The sequence below is a fragment of the Gobio gobio genome (genome assembly GCF_949357685.1).
Source record: "Gobio gobio genome assembly, chromosome: 20".
Taxonomy (NCBI): domain Eukaryota; kingdom Metazoa; phylum Chordata; class Actinopteri; order Cypriniformes; family Gobionidae; genus Gobio; species Gobio gobio.
The window spans coordinates 41,832,891-41,858,538 of NC_137113.1; the positions used below are offsets into that span (position 1 = coordinate 41,832,891).

The 25,648-nt window shown below is 35.6% G+C and overlaps 2 protein-coding genes across 3 annotated transcripts in view; one reads left to right on the forward strand and one right to left on the reverse strand.

Moving 5' to 3' along the window:
* Positions 1 to 18,092, reverse strand: part of plekhm1 (pleckstrin homology domain containing, family M (with RUN domain) member 1) — a 51,956-nt gene extending 33,864 nt beyond the window's left edge. The window contains exons 1-2 of one of the 2 annotated variants that reach the window (XM_079845416.1): positions 17,903 to 18,092; positions 14,461 to 14,549 (exon numbers count right to left, since the gene is read on the reverse strand). In XM_079845416.1, coding sequence (XP_079701542.1) covers positions 14,461 to 14,514 — 54 coding nt within the window. In that variant the 5' untranslated portion in view covers positions 14,515 to 14,549; positions 17,903 to 18,092. Of the gene's footprint in view, positions 1 to 14,460; positions 14,550 to 16,016; positions 16,108 to 17,902 lie in introns of those variants that run through there. The other variant, XM_079845417.1, reaches the window with a different exon arrangement.
* Positions 18,093 to 21,103: 3,011 nt separating this feature from the next.
* On the forward strand, positions 21,104 to 23,700 carry ifnphi4 (interferon phi 4; the record flags this gene model as incomplete). The annotated part of the gene is made up of 5 exons (XM_079846323.1): positions 21,104 to 21,358; positions 23,052 to 23,129; positions 23,216 to 23,359; positions 23,450 to 23,527; positions 23,614 to 23,700. 5 exons carry the CDS (start codon positions 21,104 to 21,106, stop codon positions 23,698 to 23,700), a joined length of 642 nt encoding a protein of 213 aa, XP_079702449.1.
* Positions 23,701 to 25,648: the final 1,948 nt, after the last annotated feature.

Consider the following 25,648-nt stretch of genomic DNA (forward strand, 5'->3'; position numbering starts at 1 on the left):
GGTGCACCCATGGTATGGCAGCAAAGTTCCTTGATTAGTACACAGGAATGAGAGTATAGTTCCTAGCCATATCGGCCTAGAAAAGCGCAACTTTTCATTTTCCATCGGTCTTAGTACACAAAGTAACTACAGAAGAGTCAAGTTTTAAATAGGAAAAATACCAAAACTCTTTGGTAATTTTTTGAGCGAGATGCTAACGGTCTAATCAGATTAAATGATCTATGCTAAGCTATGCTAAAGGAGCTACCGCCAGACCCGGAGATCGGCTGAATGGATTCGAAAATGGTAAAACTCAACTGTTTAACTCTAGGGGAGATGGAAAATTAGCCTTTTTTCAAAAAAAGTGGAGTGTTCCTTTAAATCCGACAGAGATTTATACATTTATTTGAACTAATAGCATTTATTAATTATAATAATTTGAGAATTAATTATCAAGCAAGATGTGTGTGTGAATTACCTATGCAGCGTCTCTTTCTATTAACAACAAAGTTGTGAGTTTAAATACTTCAAAACCAGCAATGTTACGCCCTCGTTGCTGAGAAATATAATGTAGCGATTCAGTAGCAAAGCCGTTTTATTAATAGCAGCGTTGATAAGCTCCTGATTGTTTGTGTGTGCGCAGCATGATATCCGAGTGACGTATGCGTGTGTGCTTCAATGAAAACAGCGCATTATTATAGAACAGTGATTAAACTGACTTGGAACTACCTGTATATTAAACGGTTTTAAATGTACACCTTCCAGCCAATTCACTCTTCAGAGATCTAACCAACCATAATACGCCATTTTCCGAATCTGCCATTTTGAGTTAGTAGATCAACCCTTTAACTTATGTATCCTGGGGGATACAAACATTTGAGAGGCTGTGGGGAGAAGCAGGGAAAGTGTAGGGCTCATTTCTAGGTTTCATGTTGAAAGGGTGTTTGTTGTGAATATTTAGATATTTATATTGACTGTATTCATACATTCTTTTTTAGCTCACGGGCAGCATTTAAAAACAACATAACCTGTAGTGGAAAAACTACTCTCCTTCAGATAAAAGTCGATATATTTCACATATTCACAATATTTGGAGGGGACTTAAATGTTTAAAAAGTTGTTGCGTGAGCGTATTACGTGAAATTTTATGAATGACATTTTTCCATTTTTCATAATCTACTGAAAATGTTTGTATCCCCCAGAATATGTTGCTACTTTGGGGGTATAAATTCATTAAAAAAATTATTATTTTTTTTGGCAATGCGTATTACAACATTTTAAATAATTTAAAAACATTTTATTCTCTAGCAACATACAATAAACATTATTTGTAAAGTTCTGTTGCACAATAAGTATAATGCCTACCCTAGTAGGAGGGGATGTTCTCACGACCTTGTGCAACGCTCTCTAAAAGTTCTCTAAAGGTGACGAAAATCCAGAATCTTTATAGAACATTAAGGACGTTCCTAAAACGTCCTCTTTTGGTCACATATCAACGTTACAAAGAAGACATTTGGGACGCAAACAGAACATTCCCACATGGTCCTCTGTAGGTCATATAAAAAATGTTCCCAAATTTAGGAGAACGTTCCATTTTGGTTATTCTATGGTCACATAATGTTACAAAGAAGATATTTGGGACATTAACAGAACGTTCTCATATGGTTCCCTGTTAGTCAGATGGGGACGTTTCATTTGGGACTGCGCTGCAACATCTTGTTCAGTGCAGTGGTCTCTCTACACTACATTCCCATAACGTTTGAAGGACCTTTAGGGGACCAACCTAGAATGTTATTTTTTTGGTCCTATTTAGGTCATTCCATCACATTTACTGAATGTTTTCAGAACATGTTCAGAAAATATTAGGAAAATAGGAGGAAAATACCAGGAAACACATGAAATCAATAGTCATTGATTTAGTGATCCAGCAAAAACTCTCCTTTTTGACTCAGTCAAAATCAATAACAAAGTTCAAGGGCCTGCAATTTGCATTGATTGTAATGCATCGTTGGTGTGTGATCAGGTCACTGGAATCATCGTGACATCTAGGTCAGCAGACCGAATCAAGAAAAGCTCTTGCAACGACAAAAACGACTTTACACAATGCTTTGCAAGCATTGTGCTGCCTCTTGAGGATCTAAGAGAAGAAGGCAGAACGGAGAAGTCATCATATTTGCCATGTGAATGTGAGCAATACCTAGAGACAGACTGTCACCTGATGTCAGCTGACTGACTGAATGAGCCAAAGCGCTGCCACTCAAAGATGTGGAACTGGAAATTCAACATGGCAACTTTAAAGAAGTCAAATAGCATGCAAATAGCATGGGAAGAATGAAGCCAAGATGACTAGAAAAACACTGAGTTTGCCTTTAAGGGTTGACCACGATAAGCACCTAGTGTATGATGAATGAGGAAATGGGCACAGATTGCATGTGTGTAAACAGCAAAAACATCTATTTAAAATATTTTTTTGAAAACATGATATCTGACCTACCTCTTTAAAAAGATTGGTTATTTATATATTTATATATATATATATATATATATATATATATCAATCAATATTAAGATACAAAGACAACTATGTCATATTTTGTGTTGTTCGTGTTAAAAGCTTGTAAAATGATCCTTTGAGACATGATTAAGTGTACAAATGTAGGCTTTTCCTGTGAAATAAATGTTCTGTTCAGAAGAGGAGGAAGACATTATGCATTTATTTTGATATTGGCCTTTTGTTGTTGTCTTTTGGTCAAATATAGCAAAATGGTTAGCTACACTTATTACATTAAATTACCATTGAATTCATATACAGTAATTTGGGATGATCATATACACACACAGAGAAAAAAACTTTATTAAACATAAGTATTATTTTAGTTGGAAAGGTATATATTCTTAAATGTATTTAAAATATATTTGAAACATTACTTGATAGAAAAATGAGTTTGAATGGGTAAGAAATTATCACAATTAGTGCGTTTCTTTGAAGATGAAATACATTTTGTTTTTACTGAAGTAAATAATTGATATTTTTCAGCCTAAAAGCACAATTTTGGGGTAATTTTGAGCTTCAACTTTTTTATTAGATTCTTTTGCTTTATTTTATTTAAATGTATTTATTTGATTAATTTTGAAAGATAAAAAATGTGTGTGTGTGTGTGTGCATGTGTGTGTATATTTTATATGATGAATTAGGGGTGGGCGATATCTCGACATTCAAAATATATCGAGATATTTTTTAAACACGATATGGATTTTGACATATCGTATATATCGATATATTGTTTATATTTAATTCTGATCCCGCCACTTTGCTTGTTTGCCTTCTCTGTGCTGTGCTCGCCCCCGCCTCCTTGCTTTTGTTCCCCCTCCCCTCGCGTGTTGTCATGGCGGCGTCCGCAACCAGCTCGGAGGCAACAAAACTCGTCTTAAAAACAACTGGCTCCATTATTTGGAGATACCTCGGTTAAGGCGTCGGACGAACAGCAGACAGATGTCTACTGCCATGAATGCCGACAGTTGGATCTCAAACACTTGATCCAAGATACAGTTTACCTAGGCGGCATTACTTTGCGAGACAAGAACTCCCGCGACTGTACACTACAGAGAGAGCGGCTTGCTTGCTGGAGAAGGTTACTTACTATGCCCTTGATATGAGTTGTTTTATTTTTAAATGAGAATTCATTATTTGCATGCGTTTTAAAGCCTTGCGCGTAGGGCACCATGCGCTTTCCCGAGCGCGCGCACTAAAAGCCTGTCAAACAAGTGATTACTGGACTAAATCTTACTGCGCTAATACTGTCAAATACACACAAGGTTAACATAAACACAGTCGGTTATGTCTAAAGTTAAAGTAAAATCGGCGTGTGTCTGTATTAGATGCGTGAAAGTCTTAAATTGACAGCAGGGCAGCCTAGTGAACACGCTGCCACTTGTCCTTAAAGGCACAGTTCACTCTAAAATGATGTCATTATTTACTCACTCTAATGTTGTTCCAAACCTGTATTAATTTCTTCTGTTGAACACAGACAGCTGATAGTAGCGATTGACATCCATATTATTATTTCCTACAATGGGGACCAGCAACTGTTTGGTTTCCAATATGCTTCAAAATATATGTTATGTCCAACAGAAGAAATAACTTTATTCAGGTTTAAAACAACTTGAGCGCGAGTAATCAATGACAGAATTTTCTTTTTTGAGTGAACTATTCCTTTAGTGGTTAATAAAATAACAAAAGACAAAGACAAAATCATTCACGGCTCTTGACTGAAAAACTAATACAGTAGCTTTAATAAGAATCAATGTATATTTTATAGGGAAGTCTATGTAGTGTTTTATTTTTACATTTATTAATTCAATTTCATACTAATATGCTGCTGTACAGCTCTGAGCTGCCAGTGTAAATCTTTATAAATATATATTTATTTTATATTATACAGTACACTAGGAATGTGTACAAGGTTTTTTAAAAGTAAAGTTTTAAGTTTAAGTAAGGTTTTTCAAGTCTAGTAAGTAAAATAAAGAAAGAGTATTGCAATTAAAAAAATAGTATTTTTTTCCTCCTTAAGCTCTTGCTGTTCGGCTAAGAATAGAATAGCAAAAATCTGATGCGACTAGCCATCAGAACCGAACCGAAAACCGTGGTAAAAAAAAACGAGGTATGTATTGAACCGTGGACTAACTGTATTGTTGCATCCCTACTTTGTTCCTACATGAACTGCCTACCTCTTTGCACTTCAATAAAAAAAAAGACTTTGTGGTATTTGGCATATTTGTTTTTGCAGTAGTTTTTGGGGGTTATTTTTCCTGTAAAGATATTGAGATATATATCGTATATCGAGATATAGCAAAATATATCGAGATATATTTTTTGCTCCATATCGCCCAGCCCTATGATGAATAGTCCAAGAATGTATGTATGCATGTTATATATGTTTGTATATATATATATATATATTTTTTTTGTATGTTTTGTTGTTGTTGTTGTATGTTTCATTATCGTAACAGTTTATTAAAAAGAAATAGTAGGAACTAAAGAGCCAACTAAACAGCTGCCTAAGTGAATGTGAGCAGACAGCACAAAATATTAATTTATATTAATATACTAAATATTACTGTAAATGGAGCGGTTGAATCAGAACAGCTTTGTACACGTTTTCCTCGTCTTGCTTTAGTTATTCCTGTATGTGAAATCTTTTGAATATAAAGTGCTCCAGAACTACAGCTAATAGCAAAAGTCTTAAGCAAATAAAGAGGAAATGGCCTGGCAGAAAACCTTATCTGTTGTGCAGTCACTTCTCTCATAAGGTCAAATACTTGTCTAGTTTCCATTCTATGTGTGCGGTCTGACATCTACAAGACAACACGCAAACTGTGGCTTCTTTATAAACTTGTTTTATGTATTAACCCCTTCAGCCCTGAAGGTATTTATAGAGTTTTTTTGTCTGAGTGACATACACAACTTTAAAGACTCATAACTCCAAAACTATAGCAAGGAGAGTCAAACGGTAGGTATCATTTGTTCGCAAACTTTTTATATTTTTAGAAAATATATTATTTATATTATTTATTATATTATATTATATTATATGAGATATATATATATATATATATAATATTTTACAAATCTTTCTTATTTAACATTCAATAACTCAGGAAGGAAATAGGGCAGCAGGAAAATAGTTTTTTGGTGATGTTCCCCTAAATGTGGTCTGGATCAAATTTTCTGGTGATAGCTAAAGTAATCAAAAGTTACAGCCCTTAGAACAAAGGTAGCCTTTTTGCTCAATCCTTGACAACTTTAAAGACTCATAACTCCAAAACTATAGCATGGAGAGTCAAATGGTAGGTATCATTTGTTAGAACACTTGTTATATCTTTAGAAAATATAGATTTTTATTACATTTGGACAATCTAATGCTGAGAAACTGCTGATAAAAGACATTATATTACGATATTATTTATATTATATATATATCAATATTAAGATACAAGGACAACTGTCATATTCTGTGTTGTTCGTGTTAAAAGCTTGTGTAAAAGCTTTCAATACAAAATATTTTCATCAGTGGCGTAACTTTGCTTTGAAAAGTGGTGGGGACACCGGGACACCACACAACTCATTTTGCTATGTGTTTATTTAATACGGAGACGAATTTCTGCCACATACATATTATTTTTCCACTCAATTATGTAGTAATAACGATATCTTATGTCATAAAAACGACATAATTTTCTCGTAATAACGAGATTGTATGTTGTTAAAACGACATATTTTTCTCCTAATAAGGACATGTGTTGTATAGTGATGTGTGTATTTATATGTCTGTATCCATATTAGAGAATTTATTTAGCCCATGCCTTTGTCACACTTGTTTGAAAAGCAGAAGCAAGTTCAGCGTAAAATATCTCATCCGCTGCCTGTATCGGTGGCAATGCCCATAGCACGAAATTGTTGTAGCCTAATTTATTGATGTAGCCTATAGTTCTTAACAGAGCAGGTGGCCATGGACCGCTCATGTGGCGTAACTTTAACCTTTTAATGACGGACCCCGGTGCAGCCACAAATATCATAACTATCTGTAAGGCCTACTGTAATTAAGACATTCTAGAAATGTATTAAAAAGAAAGACGCTTTCAGCCTTACTCAACGGCCGCGGAAACAGGTTCAATGCATTCCCGGCGTTCTTATTTTGCTTCCGATGTATTAAATATACAGGCAATTAGTTTATGAAACCTTGATCAAAATTAAAATACAATTCACTTTTTATCATCAAAATATAAAAATTAAAACAATAATATAATTAGGCTAATATTTAAACATAACTATGAATCTAAATAGGCTACGTTTTGCATGTAGCCTACTCCACTCCAAACGCTTAAAAAATGTATTTTGTTTATTAAACAAAAAGTTTTTAATTTCAAATTTAATTTCCCTAAATTCAGTTCATATTTCCAGCAAATGAAATTCCGAGCCAAAATAACAAAGTGGTAAAAAAAAATGCAACAATGAAAAATATTAAAGAATTCGCGGGTGCTTTTGTCGGCATGGAGTGGGGTCAGACATGATTTCTATTGTGTTGTTTTGCAGAAATCATTTCTTTAAAGTGAATTTCGTTTTCTATAAATTGTATTTTAATTTTGATCAAGGTTTCATAAATGAATGGCCTGTATATTTAATACATAAGAAGCAAAATAAGAACGGGATTGACGTGCGTAACGATCCCACTGGCCTGTTTCCGCGGCCTTTGAGTAAGGCTGAAAGCGTCTTTCTTTTTAATACATTTCTAGAATATATGTAGCTATTACAGTATAGCATACAATATATTACTGTAGGCTAGGCATGTGCCGGTATCAAATTTTCATGTTGCGATTAATTGCTGAAGCATTTATCACGGTATACGGTATTATCACGATATTGAAATAAGTTGCAAAAAAAGTGTTGTCATACTATAACAGGTTAAATCACTTTCTTATAACAAAAAACCAAACATTTAAATACAATAAAGCAATACACAAAAATGTATAAAGTAAACAAATATTTAAAACAGATTAAAGTGCAAAAGAATTATAAAGAACAATAGGTATGCTGAAATGTACATTTAACTAAGATTAATACATGCTTTAGAAGTATTTTTCATTGTCAGCTTGTTAATGAAGGAACTAATGTTAAATACTGGAGCCTTGTAAAGTGTGTGATTGAACAACAGTCAGAACATATTCAAACAATATCTAGGGCATGTAATTTAGTCCAGATTAAAATATAAAATGCAAGTTTGAAAATGAATAGCCTTAAGTCTTTAAGTATTATGTATTAGCTTATGTGATTACTGGGGAAACGGCTGCATTTCTGCTGTTCCGTCAGCGCCCTCTGCTGTCGAAGAGTGAATGTGCACTTCAGCGTCTCCTCATTCCGCCATGTGCTCGGCTCATGCACGGTCTATTTACATCAGTGCGCGTTCCTCTTTGACGTGTTTTTCATTTTAAACGGTTGATGGGTAAAGTATTCTTAAAATTAATTCTAAAAATCTGAATAATTCGTAATAAATAATTATTCACTGTATTTTGAAGTGCCCACGATAACAATATTGTGCTTGTTCATTATTGCGGTATATCGTATTACCGTTTACCGGCACATGTCTACTGTAGGCCTATTATAGAGTTATGATATTTGTGCACCGGTTATGCCACTGATGCTAACATGAGCGGTCCATGGCACCTGTTACCCGTAACGAAGTGGTAAAACTTCGAGTTACCACCATGCAATTTCAAACATTTTGCTCGTCTCTGTATGTGGCAGGCTGGCAGCAATGCGTCACAATAACCTGGCGTAAAAGTTGATCATTCTTTACAGATGGTGCGGTATGTTTGGAAAGAAGACGAGTTCTTTATTAAACTCATAAAAAAAACAATAGAATATAAAATGCCACAATTTATCAAGACCTTGAAGCAGATAAGAGAGAGAAACAGCTCGTATGTGCCGCTCAAGTATAAGGGGCTGTCCTTGCCATCAGTGCTTGAATAACACACGCGTCTCCTTCCAGTAAAAATAATGGAGTGCGGTGGCTGGGATATACATAAACCTAAAAACATACGTGGCATAATTTTTGGAATGACTTATCACGTGAGGAAAAAAAATGTTTTAGTCGCATAACATCAGTTAATGGAAACGCTGTCATTTCGCAATATTGTTTTTATCGACTATTAGGAAATATGACCAAAGTTTTGCAAAAATCTGTAATGGAAAAAAAAGCTTCTGACCGGCGGAAAAATTTGTTAAATGAATGTATTACGATTTGTAGATCGTGCTTTTGCTTTAAAGGTCCTGTTCTTCGTGATCCCATTTTTCAAACTTTAGTTAGTGTGTAATGTTGCTGTTAGAGCATTTATAATACCTGTAAAATTATAAAGCTCAAAGTTCAATGCCAAGCGAGATATTTTATTTAACAGAAGTTCCCTTTCAAAGCCTACAGCGAATGGCTGGTTAGGACTACATCCTGGTATTTCCTGCTTTAATTACGTCAGTAGAGCAGTATGTCGACTAACCTCCGCCCACAAGAACGCGCGAAAAAGGGGGCGTGGTCTTGTTGCTCCCGCGTGGAGAATAGGAATGTTGCGTTCGGTTGCGTTCGTATAGTTTGTTGCCATGTCGTCGAGACGCTGTTATTTTCATCCCGGAGTCAAGTCACCTTTGTTTCCCAGGGACGCTGTACTTAGAGATCATTGAGCGCATGCATCCCCGTTATGGTGATAGGCGTGACCTTTCCGGTAACGTGCGCTCTGCGTGCGCTAAGCTGCTGTCGAATCACAACACGGGAACCGCTGGCACAATCAGAACTCGTTATGTATTTTTGAAGGAGGGACTTCATAGAACGAGGAAATCTTTCAAGCCGTTTTGAGGACAGTGAAAACAGCAGTATACAGATAAGTAAATTGTGTGAAAAATACTGTGTTTTTTTTACACGCGAAACATGAACACATGTTATATTGCACACTGTAAACACAATCAAAGCTTCAAAAAAACACGAAAAACGGGACCTTTAATACACACCTTCCGCAATCTATTTTTCAATTACTTTTAAAAAGTGGTGGGGACATGTCCCACCCGTAAATTACGCCTATGATTTTCATTATAAAACTTTTCTTTATAAAATACAAGATTTATGGCCCTATTTTAACGATCTGAGCGCATGGTCTAAAGCGCATGGCGCAGGTGCACTAAGGGCGTGTCAGAATCCACTTTTGTTAGTTTAACGACGGGAAAAACGGTCAGCATGCTAGGCGCATGGTCCAAAAGGGTTATACCTAGTCTCTTAAACCTCTTGAGTCGGCGGTCGAGTCGGCGCGATCAGCTCTATTTTTTTCTTATCAGTGCTGAAGAGACTCAAATAACTCTGTCATTTATTATCGTTCAGGCAAGTGTTATACATCATTATAATCTGTTAAGTTTCAATTTGTTTTGTGTACAGTCACAATAAAAACAAATTGTTGTGCTTTTTGCAAATTAAAGAAAACACACATGATGCGCGATCTGCAGCCTCCTTGTAAATGATGTTAGACATCTGATTCTCTTCAGAAAATGACCTGTAGCTTAGTGAAAACTTAATCACACAGACATGAGACATATGTCTAAAGAAACGTTGAAATGTCAGGTTTTAAATCATGTAGATCAAAACGAAAACAAATATTCTGTGTTTATGTAATCTGTGTGAAAAGTGGGAGATGTCAGTCGACATTATCTGACTCATTATCCGCTAATGCGGCTACGCCCACGGAGCACGCGCTCTTTGAGATTCAAATACAGGCGATCCACATCAACGCCCACACATCAACTCATACAAACAGATCAAGTGAAGCTATGGTTCAGATACATCGCTTTGAGAATCGTTGAGGAACAATCCTGGAATAATTCTCCTCATGGAAAGCTGATTCAGGGCTCATTGTACGGTAGGCTAAATTTATTCTGTTAGCATCTGTGAATATTAAACGCAAAAAGACTGTTTAAATATAAACCCTGATGCAACATGACGCAAGACTGTTTAGACAAGATTTATTTGGCCTGTTTTCGTTTTGTATAAATTGTATCTTAATTTTAATCAATGTTTTTAATATAGTTGCTTCTTATTTTATAAGAAGTCAATATAACAGACAATAGCCTTAGCGCTGCATTGCACGCGTGTCTTAAATGAACTGTTGATGTTTAAATATTATACCCTATGTAATTTTTTTATTTAATATCAAAGTTTTTCAGAAATTATTCTGGAGTTTTGTTTTGTAGAAAGTGTTTTTTTGTTTTAGAAAGTTAATTGCTTTCTTTAAACTGAATTTCGTTTTGTATAAATTGTATCTTAATTTTAATCAATGTTTTTAATTTATTTGATATAATATAACAGACTGGTATAATAAATATATTGGCATATTTGATACCAATATAGCAGACAAAAGCCTTAGCACTGGCTCATGCATTTCACGTGTTTCTGACTGAAGCTCGAAATCATATTTGAGTATTGTGAGTATGATAGTTTACAAAATCAAATGACAGGGAAAAAGTGTCCCAATCAAACTAAAGTCACACTATACTATTTTAAATCATAATTGCATGGCATTATGTTGTTCTAAATCCCAAATATTTTACTTACATCATTACCAATTATTCAGTTATTTGTATTTATTGAATATTGAATTGGGTTCAGTGTCACAATATTAGTTTTTTTAGCTCTTCTTTCAAAAAAAATTCTGATAGAAATCTTGTTTCTTTTTTTGGCAGATAATTTAGCTTTCTTTAAGTAAAAAACATTTTACAGAAAACTACTTTTTTACTGTTACTGTACTTATCTAGTAAACCTAAAATCTAGTAGGCCTACCTAAAGCTCATTTATTATGCAGCTCATTATTATGCAGGTCTTTTGTTTCTCATGAGTGATTACATTATTATTCATGGCTCATTCACGCCTACTCGCATAAGGCCTGAGTAAAGAAAAAGTGTTTTACAAAATGTAAATGAATATTGTTTTATGTAAATGAGTAGGCTCAATGATTCTCACATCAAAAAATCTAGGCAAATACACACATTATTCAAAGGGCTTGTGAACACATATCTATTGTGTGTTTTGAAGCCTTAATTTAAAAAAAATGTTTTTTTTTTAATCATACATAAGCTTTATTCTCTCAAAAATACAAGCATGTACATACATGTTGCTCAGATATTATGGTAGCCCAGTTTGTGCCGAATACAGTGTAATTACACTTTTGCCATTAATATGTTTATAAGCAACTGAAAATAGCATCAATGTCAGAGCATGTCAAAACTTCTAAAGGGTTAATGAGTCATGGGTGTGTTTTGGGCGTATCGTGCAATAAACCAATCAGAGTCTCATCGCCCATTCACTTTAAAAGCCAGTTGTGCTCGCACTATGGCGGATTCGCTATTTACATGGAGGGATATAGACACCCTCAACCTGACGAGTCAGTTTAAATATATGTGTTTAATATGTGTAGCCACGATTGGTTAAATAAGTAGCCAATTTCATTCGTCTTTACTGCAAATAGGTAATTCTGATGCATGAAATGATTATCCATTATGACAGGCATTTTTATCTACACAATATTAATCTTTTACAGTGTAATCCTTTTATTTTTTATATTTGGCATGTTTGTGTGCTGCTGCACATCCCTGTGTGTAATAAGCTGAGCATATTACTAACGCGTTCTTTAAATAACACAAAAAATACTGCGCTATTGACTTTAGACCAGGTTTTTGTTGGTCAATGGCACAGTCGTTTTAAGTTCCTCAAAATAGCAACGTGCCAACAATGCGCCTGAACACACCTGGTTTTCAGACCAGCACGCCCATGGGCGGACAGATGTGCGCGAGTGCATTTGCTATTTAAACAACGTGGGTCTGGACGTGAAAATGATAACTGTGTCAGGCTGAAACTAGCAAAAAACACTTGCGTTGTGCCTGGCGTCGCATTGCACCGGGTGCATGATAGGGCCCAAGGTCTTCAAAAAGCCTTTTTCCAAAATGTACACCTTGAAAAAGGGGGGGTCGTCTTATAATCTGAACAATACGGTATTGTGATATAAAAAACATTTCACCAGATGATTTGAATAGCTCTATTTGGAAAGAATTAATCATTCTAGAAAGATTGGGGTGATTTTGTAGGGGTATGCATTTGCATAGAAAATAATAAACAAATTTCAAGCATAGGTAAATACAATAGAACAAAATAGAAATGAAATAAACTGTGCCCTATGTTTTCGGGCAAGTCTAACAGTATTCAGGTACAGAAATCGAATAATCAAATGTAAAATAACTAGTGCTGGGAATCGATTAAATAAATTAACTAATTAATCGCATTTTTTCTGTAATTAATCGCGATTAATCACAAGTTTTTAATATATTAAAAGTTTTTAATATTTTGATATTATAATTTCAGTTACTCTCCAAATTAATGTAGAAACAATTTAAAGACAATTTATTTTAAATATGTGTTGTAATGGCATCTTTTTATGAATGAAGGCCAGTATCACTGATACTAATGGCTCTATGAAACATTAATGATGTTACATTACAGTATAACTGAAAGCTCCCAATTTCAACATTTATTAGGCTTTAAAAAAAACAAATTTTAATTTAAGTGAACTTAAAAACAATCTTTACATAAACCCATTATAATAAATGTTATTTTTACCCATGGCCTTCCCTGTTAGACATATACAGAAATGTAATAGTTATCAAACACCTTTCTTAACTGCATAAATAATTAATGAAATATAGATTAATCATCATTAAAGCTACAATTTTCTCTGTTCCCTTTGTTCTTTGATGAACATTAATGACAGACATCATCAGTGCTCCTGTCACTTTAAGAACAGCCACAGCCGAACATGACGCGGATCTCACGCGCTGTCCCGCGCATCTCATTTCCTCACAACTCTTTAAGTTCATTTAAGACGTTATTTGACTAATTTAAGACTCCTAAAATGAGAATACTCAAAATTCTCTGTGTTGTTATTGCTTTTTCAAGAGCAAAAGTGAACTCGGTGTGAGCATCCATCTCACACGTCGAGTGTGTGTGTGTGTGTGTGTGTGTGTGTGTGTCAGAGTGTCCCTCGATTAGCTGACATAAGACGCAGCCACACAGACAGGACACTGACACACACACACACACAAACACACATAGCGCGTTCTCTTGTGTCTTGTCGCGCTTGGAAGCATTTACATGAATAAGAGCGTGATCATATAATGTAACGCTAGGCAAAAATGGATATAAAAACGGAGGCTGCGTTATTTGCGTTATATATTTTTAATGTGTTAAGCTGAAAAAATGTAATCGCCCGCGTTAACGCGTTAATTTGCCCAGCCCTAAAAATAACACGTGTGTGATGCTGACGCTGGAGCTGGCCAATGGTGAGCCGCCGTTCTGAAATTAAACTCAGACGCGCTGCACTGTATTTACAACTTTAACAGTGTAGGAGACTGACACAGACGAGAAGAAATTGTGGAATAAAGTTGTTATTTGGGGGGGGGTTTGTGCACAAGAAGTATTCTCGTCGCTTCATAAAATTAAGGTTGAACCACTGGAGACACATGGACTATTTTAACAATGTCTTTCCTACCTTTCTGGACCTTAAAAGTGTTAATTATATTGCTGTCTATAGAGGGGTCAGAGAGCTCTCAGATTTCATCAAAAATATCTTCATTTGTGTTCTGAAGAATAACGAAGGTCGTACAGGTTTGGAACGACATGAGGGTGAGGAATTAATGACAGAATTTTAATTTTCAACCCTTTAACAATCATCAAACAACACACATCATCTTTGATTTAACACAAGTTTACAAGAACGAATCCAGGTTCCCGCTAAATAAATTTCCTCCTAGCACTTGCTCAACAAGATGTTTGAAAGCATTCCTATCATTGACCTTGTAATGTCCACAATCCAACCAATCTATAAAAAGATGAGGAAGTTACAAACCTGTTTGACATCTTTTGCCTCTGGGCCGCTCTCTGGTGTTTGGGTGGCCAGCATGGCTCCTCTAGCTTCAATTAGTCACACTTTACACACTGCAAAACAGACAAACGAAAATTTTGTAACAGTCCCAGATTCATTACTATCTCCATTATGTGTTCGCCTCAAATTAAAGTTTAAAAATCTACAACTTATCGGAGTAAATCTGAATATCTGAGTAAATTAATGGTAAAAACTAGCCTGACGTCGTCATACTCAATACTAGTGAGAATATGAGTCTGATTCTGCTCCGTTGGGCTGTGATTATGGGGCGTGTTTCAACCAAACCAGGAAAAACCTCAATTGGATAGACCTACAACCAATCAGAGCAACGGAGCGACGCATAACGTTAGTTGTCAAATGTCAACAGAACTCAACTGACAGTGTTGCCAAGTCCACGGGTTGAAGCGACCCCAATTATGTGATATACAGACCCAGGAATGCGAATTTTAGCAGGCAGCCCTGCCAAAATAACACATATTTTACCCCCTAAATGCCTTTTTTACCCCGGAGAACGCCCGCCGGAAAGCTATTGGGCTTGTTTTTGGCTAGTTTTGAGTAACATTAGCAATTGGGCGGGTTTTGTTGTAAAAACTTGGCAACCCTGTCTGCACGCACGCTGGAATAAGTAAGATGAGTGTAAACGATCTTTGCCGGTGTTGTAAAAAAAGAATTTAAGGAAACACAGAGTACTTACCAACACGATCATCATTTCTGAGAGAAATAGTAAAGGTGAATGCATATACGAACAAGTTCTCCGTTTAGGATTAGAACAAATTCAACCCAAGCGCTCTTTGGTGACGTGCATGATTACGTTACTGTTTATCATCTGTCCATCATCGTCTAAAGCCCGCCCTGACAATTTCATTAGTCCGAACAGTGTCTGTTCGGGCATAATTACTTCTCTACCGATCAAGTCCAGACCGAACTGCCCAAGTAAAAATGTTGTGGTCGGGGCTTTTTTGTCCTCAACATTTTGTCCTCAAAGTTGATGTGTTAGAAGCAGGAAAAATGGGCAAGCGTAAGGATTTGAACGAATTTGACAAGGGCCAAATTGTGATGGCTAGACGACTGGGTCAGAGCATCTCCTAAACTGCAGCTCTTGTGGGGTGTTCCCGCTGGTCTGCAGTGGTCAGTCTATCAAAAGTGCTCCAAGGAAGGAACAGTGGTGAACCCAGTGGTGAGCCCAGGCTCATTGATGCACGTGGGGACTGGGGAGCGAAGGCTGGCCCGTGTGGTCCGATCAAACAGACGAGCTACTGTAGCTCAAATTGCTCAAGAAGTTAATGCTGGTTCTGATAGAAAGGTGTCAGAATACACAGTGCATCTCAGTTTGTTGCGTATGGGGCGGCATAGCCGCAGACCAGTCAGGGAGCCCATGCTGACCCCTGTCCACCGCCGAAAGTGCCAATAGTGGGTCCATCAAAACTGGACCACGGAGCAATGGAAGAAGGTGGCCTGATCTGATGAATCACGTTTTCTTTTACATCACGTGGATGGCCGGGTGTGTGTGCATCGCTTACCTGGGGAACACTTGGCACCAGGTGCACTATGGGAAGAAGGCAAGCCGGCGGAGGCAGTGATGCTTTGGGCAATGTTCTGCTGGGAAACCTTGGGTCCATCCATGTGGATGTTACTTTGACAGGTACCAGCTACCTAAGCATTGTTGCAGACCATGTGCACCTAAGGTATTCTCTGGTGGCTGTGGCCTCTTTCAGCAGATAATGCGCCTGACACAAAGCAAAAATGGTTCAGGGATAGTTTGAGGAGCACAAAAACGAGTTTAAGGTGTTGACTTGGCCTCCAAATTCCCCAGATCTCAATCCAATCGAGCATCTGCGGGATGTGCTGAACAAACAAGTCCGATCCATGGAGGCTCCACCTCGCAAATTACAGGACTTAAAGGATCTGCTGCTAACATATTGGTGCCAGATACCACAGCACACCTTTAGGGGTCTAGTGGAGTCGACGGGTCAGGGCTGTTTTAGCAGCAAAAGGGGACCAACCCAATATTAGGTCATAATGTTACATGAGATGAGAATCTTTATTTGATACCAATTCAATTCTCTTAGCTGATTTCATCTGTAGAGCTTTTCTAGGTTGTTAAACTGATGGTGTTAGAACTCGTGTTATACTTCCCTACACGTTCAAATAAAAAAGGAGATTAGATAGTAGCTAACAAAAACACAATGAGCTTTTACTGGCAGTCTTTGTTTAGTTAGCGAATAGTGGAACTGATACACACAACCCTGCAAGTTTCCTCTTAACACAGATTCTCAGCCGCACGTCAATGAAGTACATGCATATGTCGACATGTTCATTTACATCAAATTTACTGCAAACTGAATCCATGTAGACAAGTCACGCTTGTGAAAAAGAAGTACAATTAATGTACACATGTACACAAATCATAAAACAAGTATATTTTTGGGGGAAAACTGTACTTGCAGATAAAATAATATTAATGAAATACAAGGTCACTGAAGTGTACTTAGTACACTTTAACAACTATGTTTCCATACACACTCAAGCAAGTGCACTTTGTAATAATGTCAAATTAAATGAGTGCATTTTAAATCATTATGTTTTAAATAGTTTTAACTGTAGTGTGTTATTCAAGATTACATTTAAACTAAATTTCAACTTCATCATGCCTAACCCTATTATTTTAAGGTGTCCTTATTACAGTATGATACATTTAAGTACTGAGTAATATTAATTATTAACTACATGTATTTACTATAGGGTTAGGATTAGGTTTGGTTTAGGGTTAGTTGCATGTAATTATGCATAGTTTACTACATTAACTACAAAGATGTAGCAGGGACTCTGTAAAGTAAAGTGTTACCGAAATTACATTCAGAATTTATTTTAGTTTACCATTAAATGCTTGCATGTACATTCAACAGTACACTTCATCCACATTTCAAAGACAACAATGATGAAATTACATACAAGATGTGCCTAAGTAGGTCAAAAGCACTATTAAGTTAAACTATTTTTGATTTAAGTTATAATACATTTTCATTAAATTGCAATAAACATGCAGTTAAGTATCCAGAAACGTTACATTCTCTTGGCACATTAATATTGTTATTATTAAGTGTATTATTTTAGTAATAAGCGTTAAAGTATGCCCAAGTGTACTTGTTTTGCACGTCATTTGCACTAGACACTCACAAAATTCACGAAAGTTCACTCACTGAATAAGGCAGAAAAACACGACAACCCTTCCAGAAGCATTGTTTATATGGTCAAAACTGTAACGTTACATGCTAAAATCACGAACAGATACAGACTTTCTTATCCCTCACGAGTATGTCTAAAAGGATCAGATAATAAGACAACAAACAATTCTGCTAAGATTATTATTGCTAATACAGGCAGCACAAGAAGCTCGCACACTCACCATGTTTGTTCTGCGTTTATCAGTCGCGGTGGCGATTCAACATTGCACGGTCATGGCTGATGTGTTTTCTCTCCTCTTACCGAATCGACGTGAGCACTAGTGTGAAACCTGTCACTCGCGTTCACTGATACAGGAAAACAGAAGCGCACACAGGCGATGTTGATCAGCTGACGCGAAAGGCAGGATGGGAAATGAACGCAGGGTTCATCGTGTTCCTGTTGACGGCTGGAGCTATTGCGCAACTCTTGCGCAGCATTGAGTGTGTTGAAGACTCCAGCGAGGTGAACTGTGTAAAATAAATAAACAGACGGCGAAAGTCAGTTATTATTGTCTTAATGCTGGATTTATGTCTGATGGAAATGAATGAAACGCCACACTGTTACAACCAACAATCAGCAAAGTTTAATAAAACAGAAAAGTAATTTAAAGAGAATCAAATATAGCAAGAAATATAAATAATGTTGTAAAAAGCTGACAGTAAAAATGATTAATTAATGAAAATAAAGCATAAGAAAAAAATATGTTTGTTCTACAACCCTTTTGTACGTTTCCACCACAACATAAAAAAAGGTTATTGCAACTTTTTATCTCTCAATTCACTTTTCCCCTTGCAATCACGGGCGCATATCTCGCAATTCTGACTTTCTTTCCCTCAGAATTGCGTGATATAAAGTCAGAATTGCGTAAGTCGCAATTGCTTGTTATAAAGCCGGAATTTCGATACAAAGTGACAATTGCATGTTATATAAGTCAGAATTGTGAGATATAAATTCTGAGAAAAAAAAAAGTCAGTCTTTTTTCCCCCTTTGAGATAAAACGTCGCAATTACGGAATTGTATTCCTAGAACAACTTCCATAGTAGGCTATGTAGGCATGTGTAGGTAAAGTGGCTATTTAAACTATTGTGCTCAATAGACATTATTTCTTTCAATTATAAAATCGTTTTGGATAATGCAGTATGACACTGGATGAGGGCTCCCTCTCAAGGTGAAAGAAAACTTTTTGACATTAGATTTTCATTTCTAATAAGGTTGCTCACTAAATTAACGTGTTACATGCGAACTAATTTCAGTAGTTATACCCTAATTCGTTAAATAAATTGACATTCACTGGTTATTTTATAGTCTACTCGACAGGTATAATTTTTATAAAATGTATAATATGGACACAATTAAAGGTCCTTTAGAGGGGAAAAAGCCATTTTTGTTAGCTGTCTTGTTGCATATGTTATAGTGACATTTTAATATGTTGTAGAGTTCATTTCTGAACATTCTGATATTCAGATTCATCAAATTTAATGTCAACAACATGTTCTATCAAATTTTACACATGAGTAAACTGATGAATTTTACTCAGCATATACTAGCCCAGTGGTTCTCAAACTTTTTATGCCAAGTCAAATATTTGGCTCTCCAAGTACAACCATAATAACCAACATTAAAATATACTATTCAGCTACAGCTCTACACAGTTCACAAACGAGGCAGTTTATTCCTAATGGGAATATGTATTGTTGTCAGCCACTTTAACATTGTAAATACACTGTGCTTGTAAATAAAATAATAAAATAATGATTAAATTAAAAATGTGTTGTAAAGTTAAATTAAAACTGTACTGTACTTAAATGTAAAAAAAAAAAAAACAACTTTACTCAAATAAAGATTAAATTACAATGTATTGTGTTTTAACATTAATTTATTTACAATCTAAAAAATGCTGGGTTAAAAACAAACCAAGTTGGGTTGAATATGGACAAACCAAGCAATTGGGTTGTTTTAACCCAGCGCTTGGGTTGTTTTAACCCAACAATTGGGTTGTTTTAACCCAGCGGTTGGGTTGAATGTTTGCTTAAAACAACCCTATTGCTGGGTTTGTCCATATTGTCCATATTCAACCCAACTTGGGTTGTTTTTAACCCAGCATTTTTAAGTGATAAGTGATTCCTCTGAGTACCACTAGAGGCAGCCTGAGCACTAGTGGTACTACTCGAACCACTAGGCTATATGTTTTTGGGGTTTGTTAAATATATTGTTGAATATGTTGGTTTGATAATATGTGTTAATAAATCATGTGTTTTTAATTAAGATACAGGATCATTTTTGATAAATCAGGGATGGCCATCTGGCCAACTTTACCTGAAATGTTTTTTTTGCCTGGAGTGCATGATCTAAAAATGTTTTATACCTTGCAAATAACACATTATATGAAGTGTATTCAAAGTGTATTTAAATATTATAGCTGGACCTTATTCATAAAGAAAAGGGGAATAAAACATATATAGGCTATCTAAATTACACATTTAACAAAAAGTGCACTTTACCTGCATTCACCCTATGTATTTATTTAAAGCAGATTTAATTTTTCTTCTTCTTCTATTAATATTATTATTATTATTATTATTATTATTATTATCTGTCCTGTGTTTTAGACGTCATCAACATATGCGGGCAGCATTCGAAACTGACAATAGGCTATAATTTCCCCTATAGGCCTAATTGATTTTGCCCATCGAATTAGTCTTTTCGCTGAATAATATTATTGTATTTGTAATATAATGATTCCTGAGCATTCAATGATGACTTAAAATATGAAATAGCCTATAGGCCTATGTCGTCACGATCACGACGTCACTCGCTTTCGATTTCACTTTCTCTCAGGTAGGCTATAGGCTATGCAACATTCATTCTACAGTATAATAAACCTGCCCTTTCTTCTTCAGACCACACAACAAACAGACAGACAGACAGACAGACAGACAGACAGACAGACAGACAGACAGACAGACAGACAGACAGACAGATAGATAGATAGATAGATAGATAGATAGATAGATAGATAGATAGATAGATAAAAGAAACACGACAGTATTGTTTGTTTATTTTGCTGTTATGTTAGTTATATCTACAAGGCAACACGTTTCGTCTGAGTCCATTCACTCTGCCTTTTCACTATATTGTTCAGTTCATTACCAATCGGTCTTCTGAGGTTTATTTTGTATTTATTCAATTGTAATGTGTTTGCGCTTGTTATTTTTGTACACAATGAGAGAACTCTGTAGGAATTCTGATGAAACGCGCAACTTTCCCACGCGCATTACGCAATGTGGTTACCTGTCTCTGAGGTGTGCGATGTTTACATCTGGAAAGCGAAATGCTAATTGTCTTCGCTTCATGAGATACGGACATATAAAAGGAGGACAGAATGGAGGAGAAGTTACAAGATCATCCAATATCAGCCAAGAACAACCGGAGTACTTTAACAGCAGCAGCGGCTCATCAAGCGGATCAACCTGTGGAATCGACCAGCCCTCAAGACGACAGAATGACTGTTCGTGTGTGTCTCCAGCTCTGCCTCCTCCTGTCAGTGTGTGGGATCAGCTCTGTGCTCAGCTGCAGGTGGATACAACACAAGTTTAAGCACCAGCACGGAATCTCTCTGGATATGATCAGAACGATGGTGAGTGCTTTTTTATACTTAAAGTGGATCTTCCGATTTAAATAAAATAGTTATATATATATTGTTTGGCTATAAATTGAGAGACTATGGAATATTTGTGTTTTTTAATGAAATATAAATATAGGCTATAATTAATATAAACATTTGTTATGAAGGACTGTTCAAGTGGAAAAAAAAATATCTAAAAGTGTATTTAGCCCTATAAAACCTACAGCAAAATTTGGCTGAAAATGTTGCACAATCTTCACATTCTGTCGTCTGATTGATAGTCAAACAAGTTTTAGTAAAAGGACTTTTAGTACAACTGTAGAATGAACGAGTGATACACGTGTAAAACAAGTAAGAATAATAGAATAAGAATAAAGAATAATGTTTATATGTAATATTTCAAGATGAACACACTGTAAGCCCTAACACTCATAATAATGAACGGGTTTGAGTAGAACCAACTCAAATTAAACAAATTAGTTCAATCAAATGAACTTTTATGAGTATTTAGAAGTTGTTGTTTTTTTGAGTTCTCAAAACGGACACATTTGAAGTAATCTGAATTATTTCATTGTTATGAGTTTTGAGAACTTGTTTCTTTTAATTTAGACAAACTTAAATTGACCTGAAACAGGGCATTTCTATGTCCCAGCATGCTTTGCCATGACACTCAAAAGGGACAGAAAATGCCAAAATGATGTGTTATATAATGTTTTTTTGTGCAAGATCAGCGGTGTCAAAAGTATTCACATTCATTACTCAGGTAGAAGTGTAAGGTTTCAAAAGACTTCCGTAGAAGCTTTTTACTCAAGTGAAAGTGTAAAGTACTGGTTTCAAAACTACTTAAAGTATAAAAGTAAAAGTAATGCAAGGGAAAAAATGCCATTAAAGACAAAAGCTCAGGCCGTGCCACAGGGGCCTATAGTGCACTAGCCCACCTCCTCAAAAAAATTTTTTTCTGAAGGCCATAATGACTATAATGTTATATTAAAATGTTCATGTTGAAAACAAGCACTATAGGCTACCTGTTTCAACCGCATATGCCCATTGAAAATGAACGCATTTTAGTACAATGCAAATACATTAAAGAACCATATATGTTTTATATTGCTCATTTAGCAAGTGCTATGCTAATGCTATCAAAGCATTGTGTTACCAATTAGCAAGGTTGCATTTATTGAATTAGCTAAAGCTAGTTAAAGCTAGTCAGGTTTCCACTACTAATTGAGATAACATTACATTTTTATGTTAAATGTACACTCTAAATGCTGGGTTAAAAACAACCCAAGTTGGGTTGAAAATGGACTAACACAGCAATTGTGTTGTTTTAACCCAGCGATTGGGTTGTTTTATGCAAACATTTAACCCAACCGCTGGGTTAAAACGACCCATTCACTGGGTTAAAACAACCCAATTGCTGGGTTAGTCCATTTTCAACCCAACTTGGGTTGTTTTTAACCCAGCATTTTTTAGAGTGTATGAAAGTTAAATGTATGAGTTAGCTTACTCAAATATTTCAAGTTCAGAGCAAATGTATGATTACAAAATAAAAATCTACAAGTTCTGCATGCTTACTTAAACTTTACAAATGAAAAAAATGACAAGTAGTAGACAACCGATTGCCTCAATCAAAAATCGGCTTAGAAAAGAATCTGTTCATTCTGTTATAGTCTCATCATTAAATCTGTTTCTGTGTGTGTTGTAGGGTGAGAAAATCCATAATGACCATAATGGCATCAACCCTATCCCATATGAGCTGATCAATAACCACAGAACAGCAGAGGTTAGTAAAAAACATTTTTCATAAAAGACCCTGATTTGTGCTGTTGATTATGAATCTATTGACATATATCTGTTTATTCTCCTCAGCCCGACAAGCAGATCCTGTTCGTCATTCAGGCTCTGGTGGAGATCACTGGCCTCTTTGACGATGCCGTCGTGCCCTGGGATGCTAAAAAAATGGAGGAGTTCTTAAACATCGTCCATACGGAGATTGATGGACTGCGCTCATGTGTGAGTACAGTATATATTTATATTTACACATATCCATAAGGTCACCATCTGTCAAGCCAGAGGAACTCATTCATTTCTTTGTGAATGCAGGGTGATTACAGAATGAAGAGGAACAAAAAGCTGCATCTCTATTTTGAAAGACTGCGACGAATGACAGAGCTGAACAAGGTGAGATTCTGCTTCTAATATAGAAAGATTAACCCTCAGCTATAAATGTGGAAACTCATCCTAATGTTGTATTCCTCTTGCAGGAGGACGGAGGTAAAAGCTGGGAGATCGTCAGGAAACGGGTCATAAGTCTCATGAACCAGCTGTTTTTCCCCTTCTACACTCAGGTGTAATGACTGGACCTTCACTCCACGAACAGAAGAACACACACACACATCTCAGTGTTATTCATCAGTGTTTACACTCCTCTTTTATAATGTTGTCTTGCAGTAGAGTCATTGTTATACATTTGAAAAAGAGTTATTTTTGTTTATCTAGATTATTACTGTACAGTGTTTTAAATTATTTAGAATTATTATTTATTTTAATGTAATATTTATGCTATTTAAATATATTTAATATTTTTTATATAATATATTTTGTATATATTTTTAAAGCTTTTATACTTATTTATTCATTTATTTATTAATGGATCCTTTATTCTGGCTGTGACATTAATATGCAAAAATGCAGTTATGCAGTAAATGAAGCAATTACATAAACTCATTTTGTATTTCTGGCATTTAATAAAAACTTGAATTTTTTTACAAATATTTTGTGTATTCATGATTTTTTTTTAAATCCTTTTAAAACACAATGTTTCTCCTGTTTGCACACTGAATAAAACTACAGCACTTTTCAAATATAAACATTTTAAAACACTACACATCACACACTTGTCAGAAAAACTGGACATCATCCACTAAACGACTGAGGATCTCACACACATCGTCATATAGATTTGGAAGACCATTTCACGCTTTATGAAATGTCATAATTATGACATATAAAGTCAAAATTATGACATTAAGTTGAAATTATACTCAAAATTGAAATGAACAAGACAAAATTTTACTTTTGCTAAATTATGACTTAAGAAAATATATTTTGAGTAAATTGAAATCGAAACAATTTTATTTTCCTTTTTATTATTTTTTATTTCTTGCAATTTTCTTGGACTGACCGAGTAGAGTAAACTCAAATTAAACAAGTTTGTTCAATCAAATGAACTTTTATGAATATTTATAACTTTCTTTTTCTTTTAAGTTCTCAAAACAGACACATTTGAAGTAATCTGAATTGTTTCATTGTTTTGAGTTTTATGATCTTAAATTGAACTGAAACTGAACTGGGATTTCTATTTCCCATCATTCGTTGCCATGACACTCAAAAGGGCCCAAAAATGCCAAAATTATGTGTTATATAATGTTTTTTTTTTGTGTGTGCAAGATTAATGTTAAGTGGGAGATTTAGTAGGGTTTAATGTTTTGCTATGTTAGTTTAAGTTTCTGTTATGTTGGGGTTTTGACCATCATGATGGAGCATGAGCTTAGTTTGAGAACATATGTATGTTAAATGTTTTATATTGCTGTATATTCAGTAAGTGCTATGCTATGCTAATGCTATCAAAGCATTGTGTTTCCAATTAGCAAGGTGACATTTATTGAATTAGCTATTTAAAGGTGAACTATGAAAGATTTTTGCAGTAAAATATCCAAAAACCACTAGGCCAGTGTTATATATTTTGTTCAGTTGAGTACTTAGAATATCCCAAATGTTTCCAACTATTTGTAAATCGTGAGAAATTGCTATTTTAACCAAGGAACCGGGACGTGTGAGCTATGCGTTTGAGGGAGTCGCCTGTCGATTGCGTCATATCTGCGTTACCCTCGGTTTCCGGTTTTATTTAGCAGAAACAGCCGCCGAGCGAACGTCATAACTTCCTTTTTAACACACTCAGATATAGCTAATACGATAAACAGAGTTGCGTTAGACTCATACTCATGACTGGAAAAGTGGAAGTGGCGCCGGCGACTATGCCATAATAACAGTCTCGCTCTTCAATCGCTCCTGCGGCCTTGCTCAGCTCCACAACACTCGGTCCTGCTCTGCTTCAAACTACAGTAATGTTAATAATCGCAACCATGAACATGATTTCTGCCCAAGTCCTATCCCGATTCTTTTCCGCCGGCTGTGAGGTGAAGACCACATGTCCCAAGATTCTGCGCTCAAACGTGGCGTCATCAAACTACACCTTTGTTTTGAACAGGCGACCTCTAGTGGACGGAAAAGTTACATAGT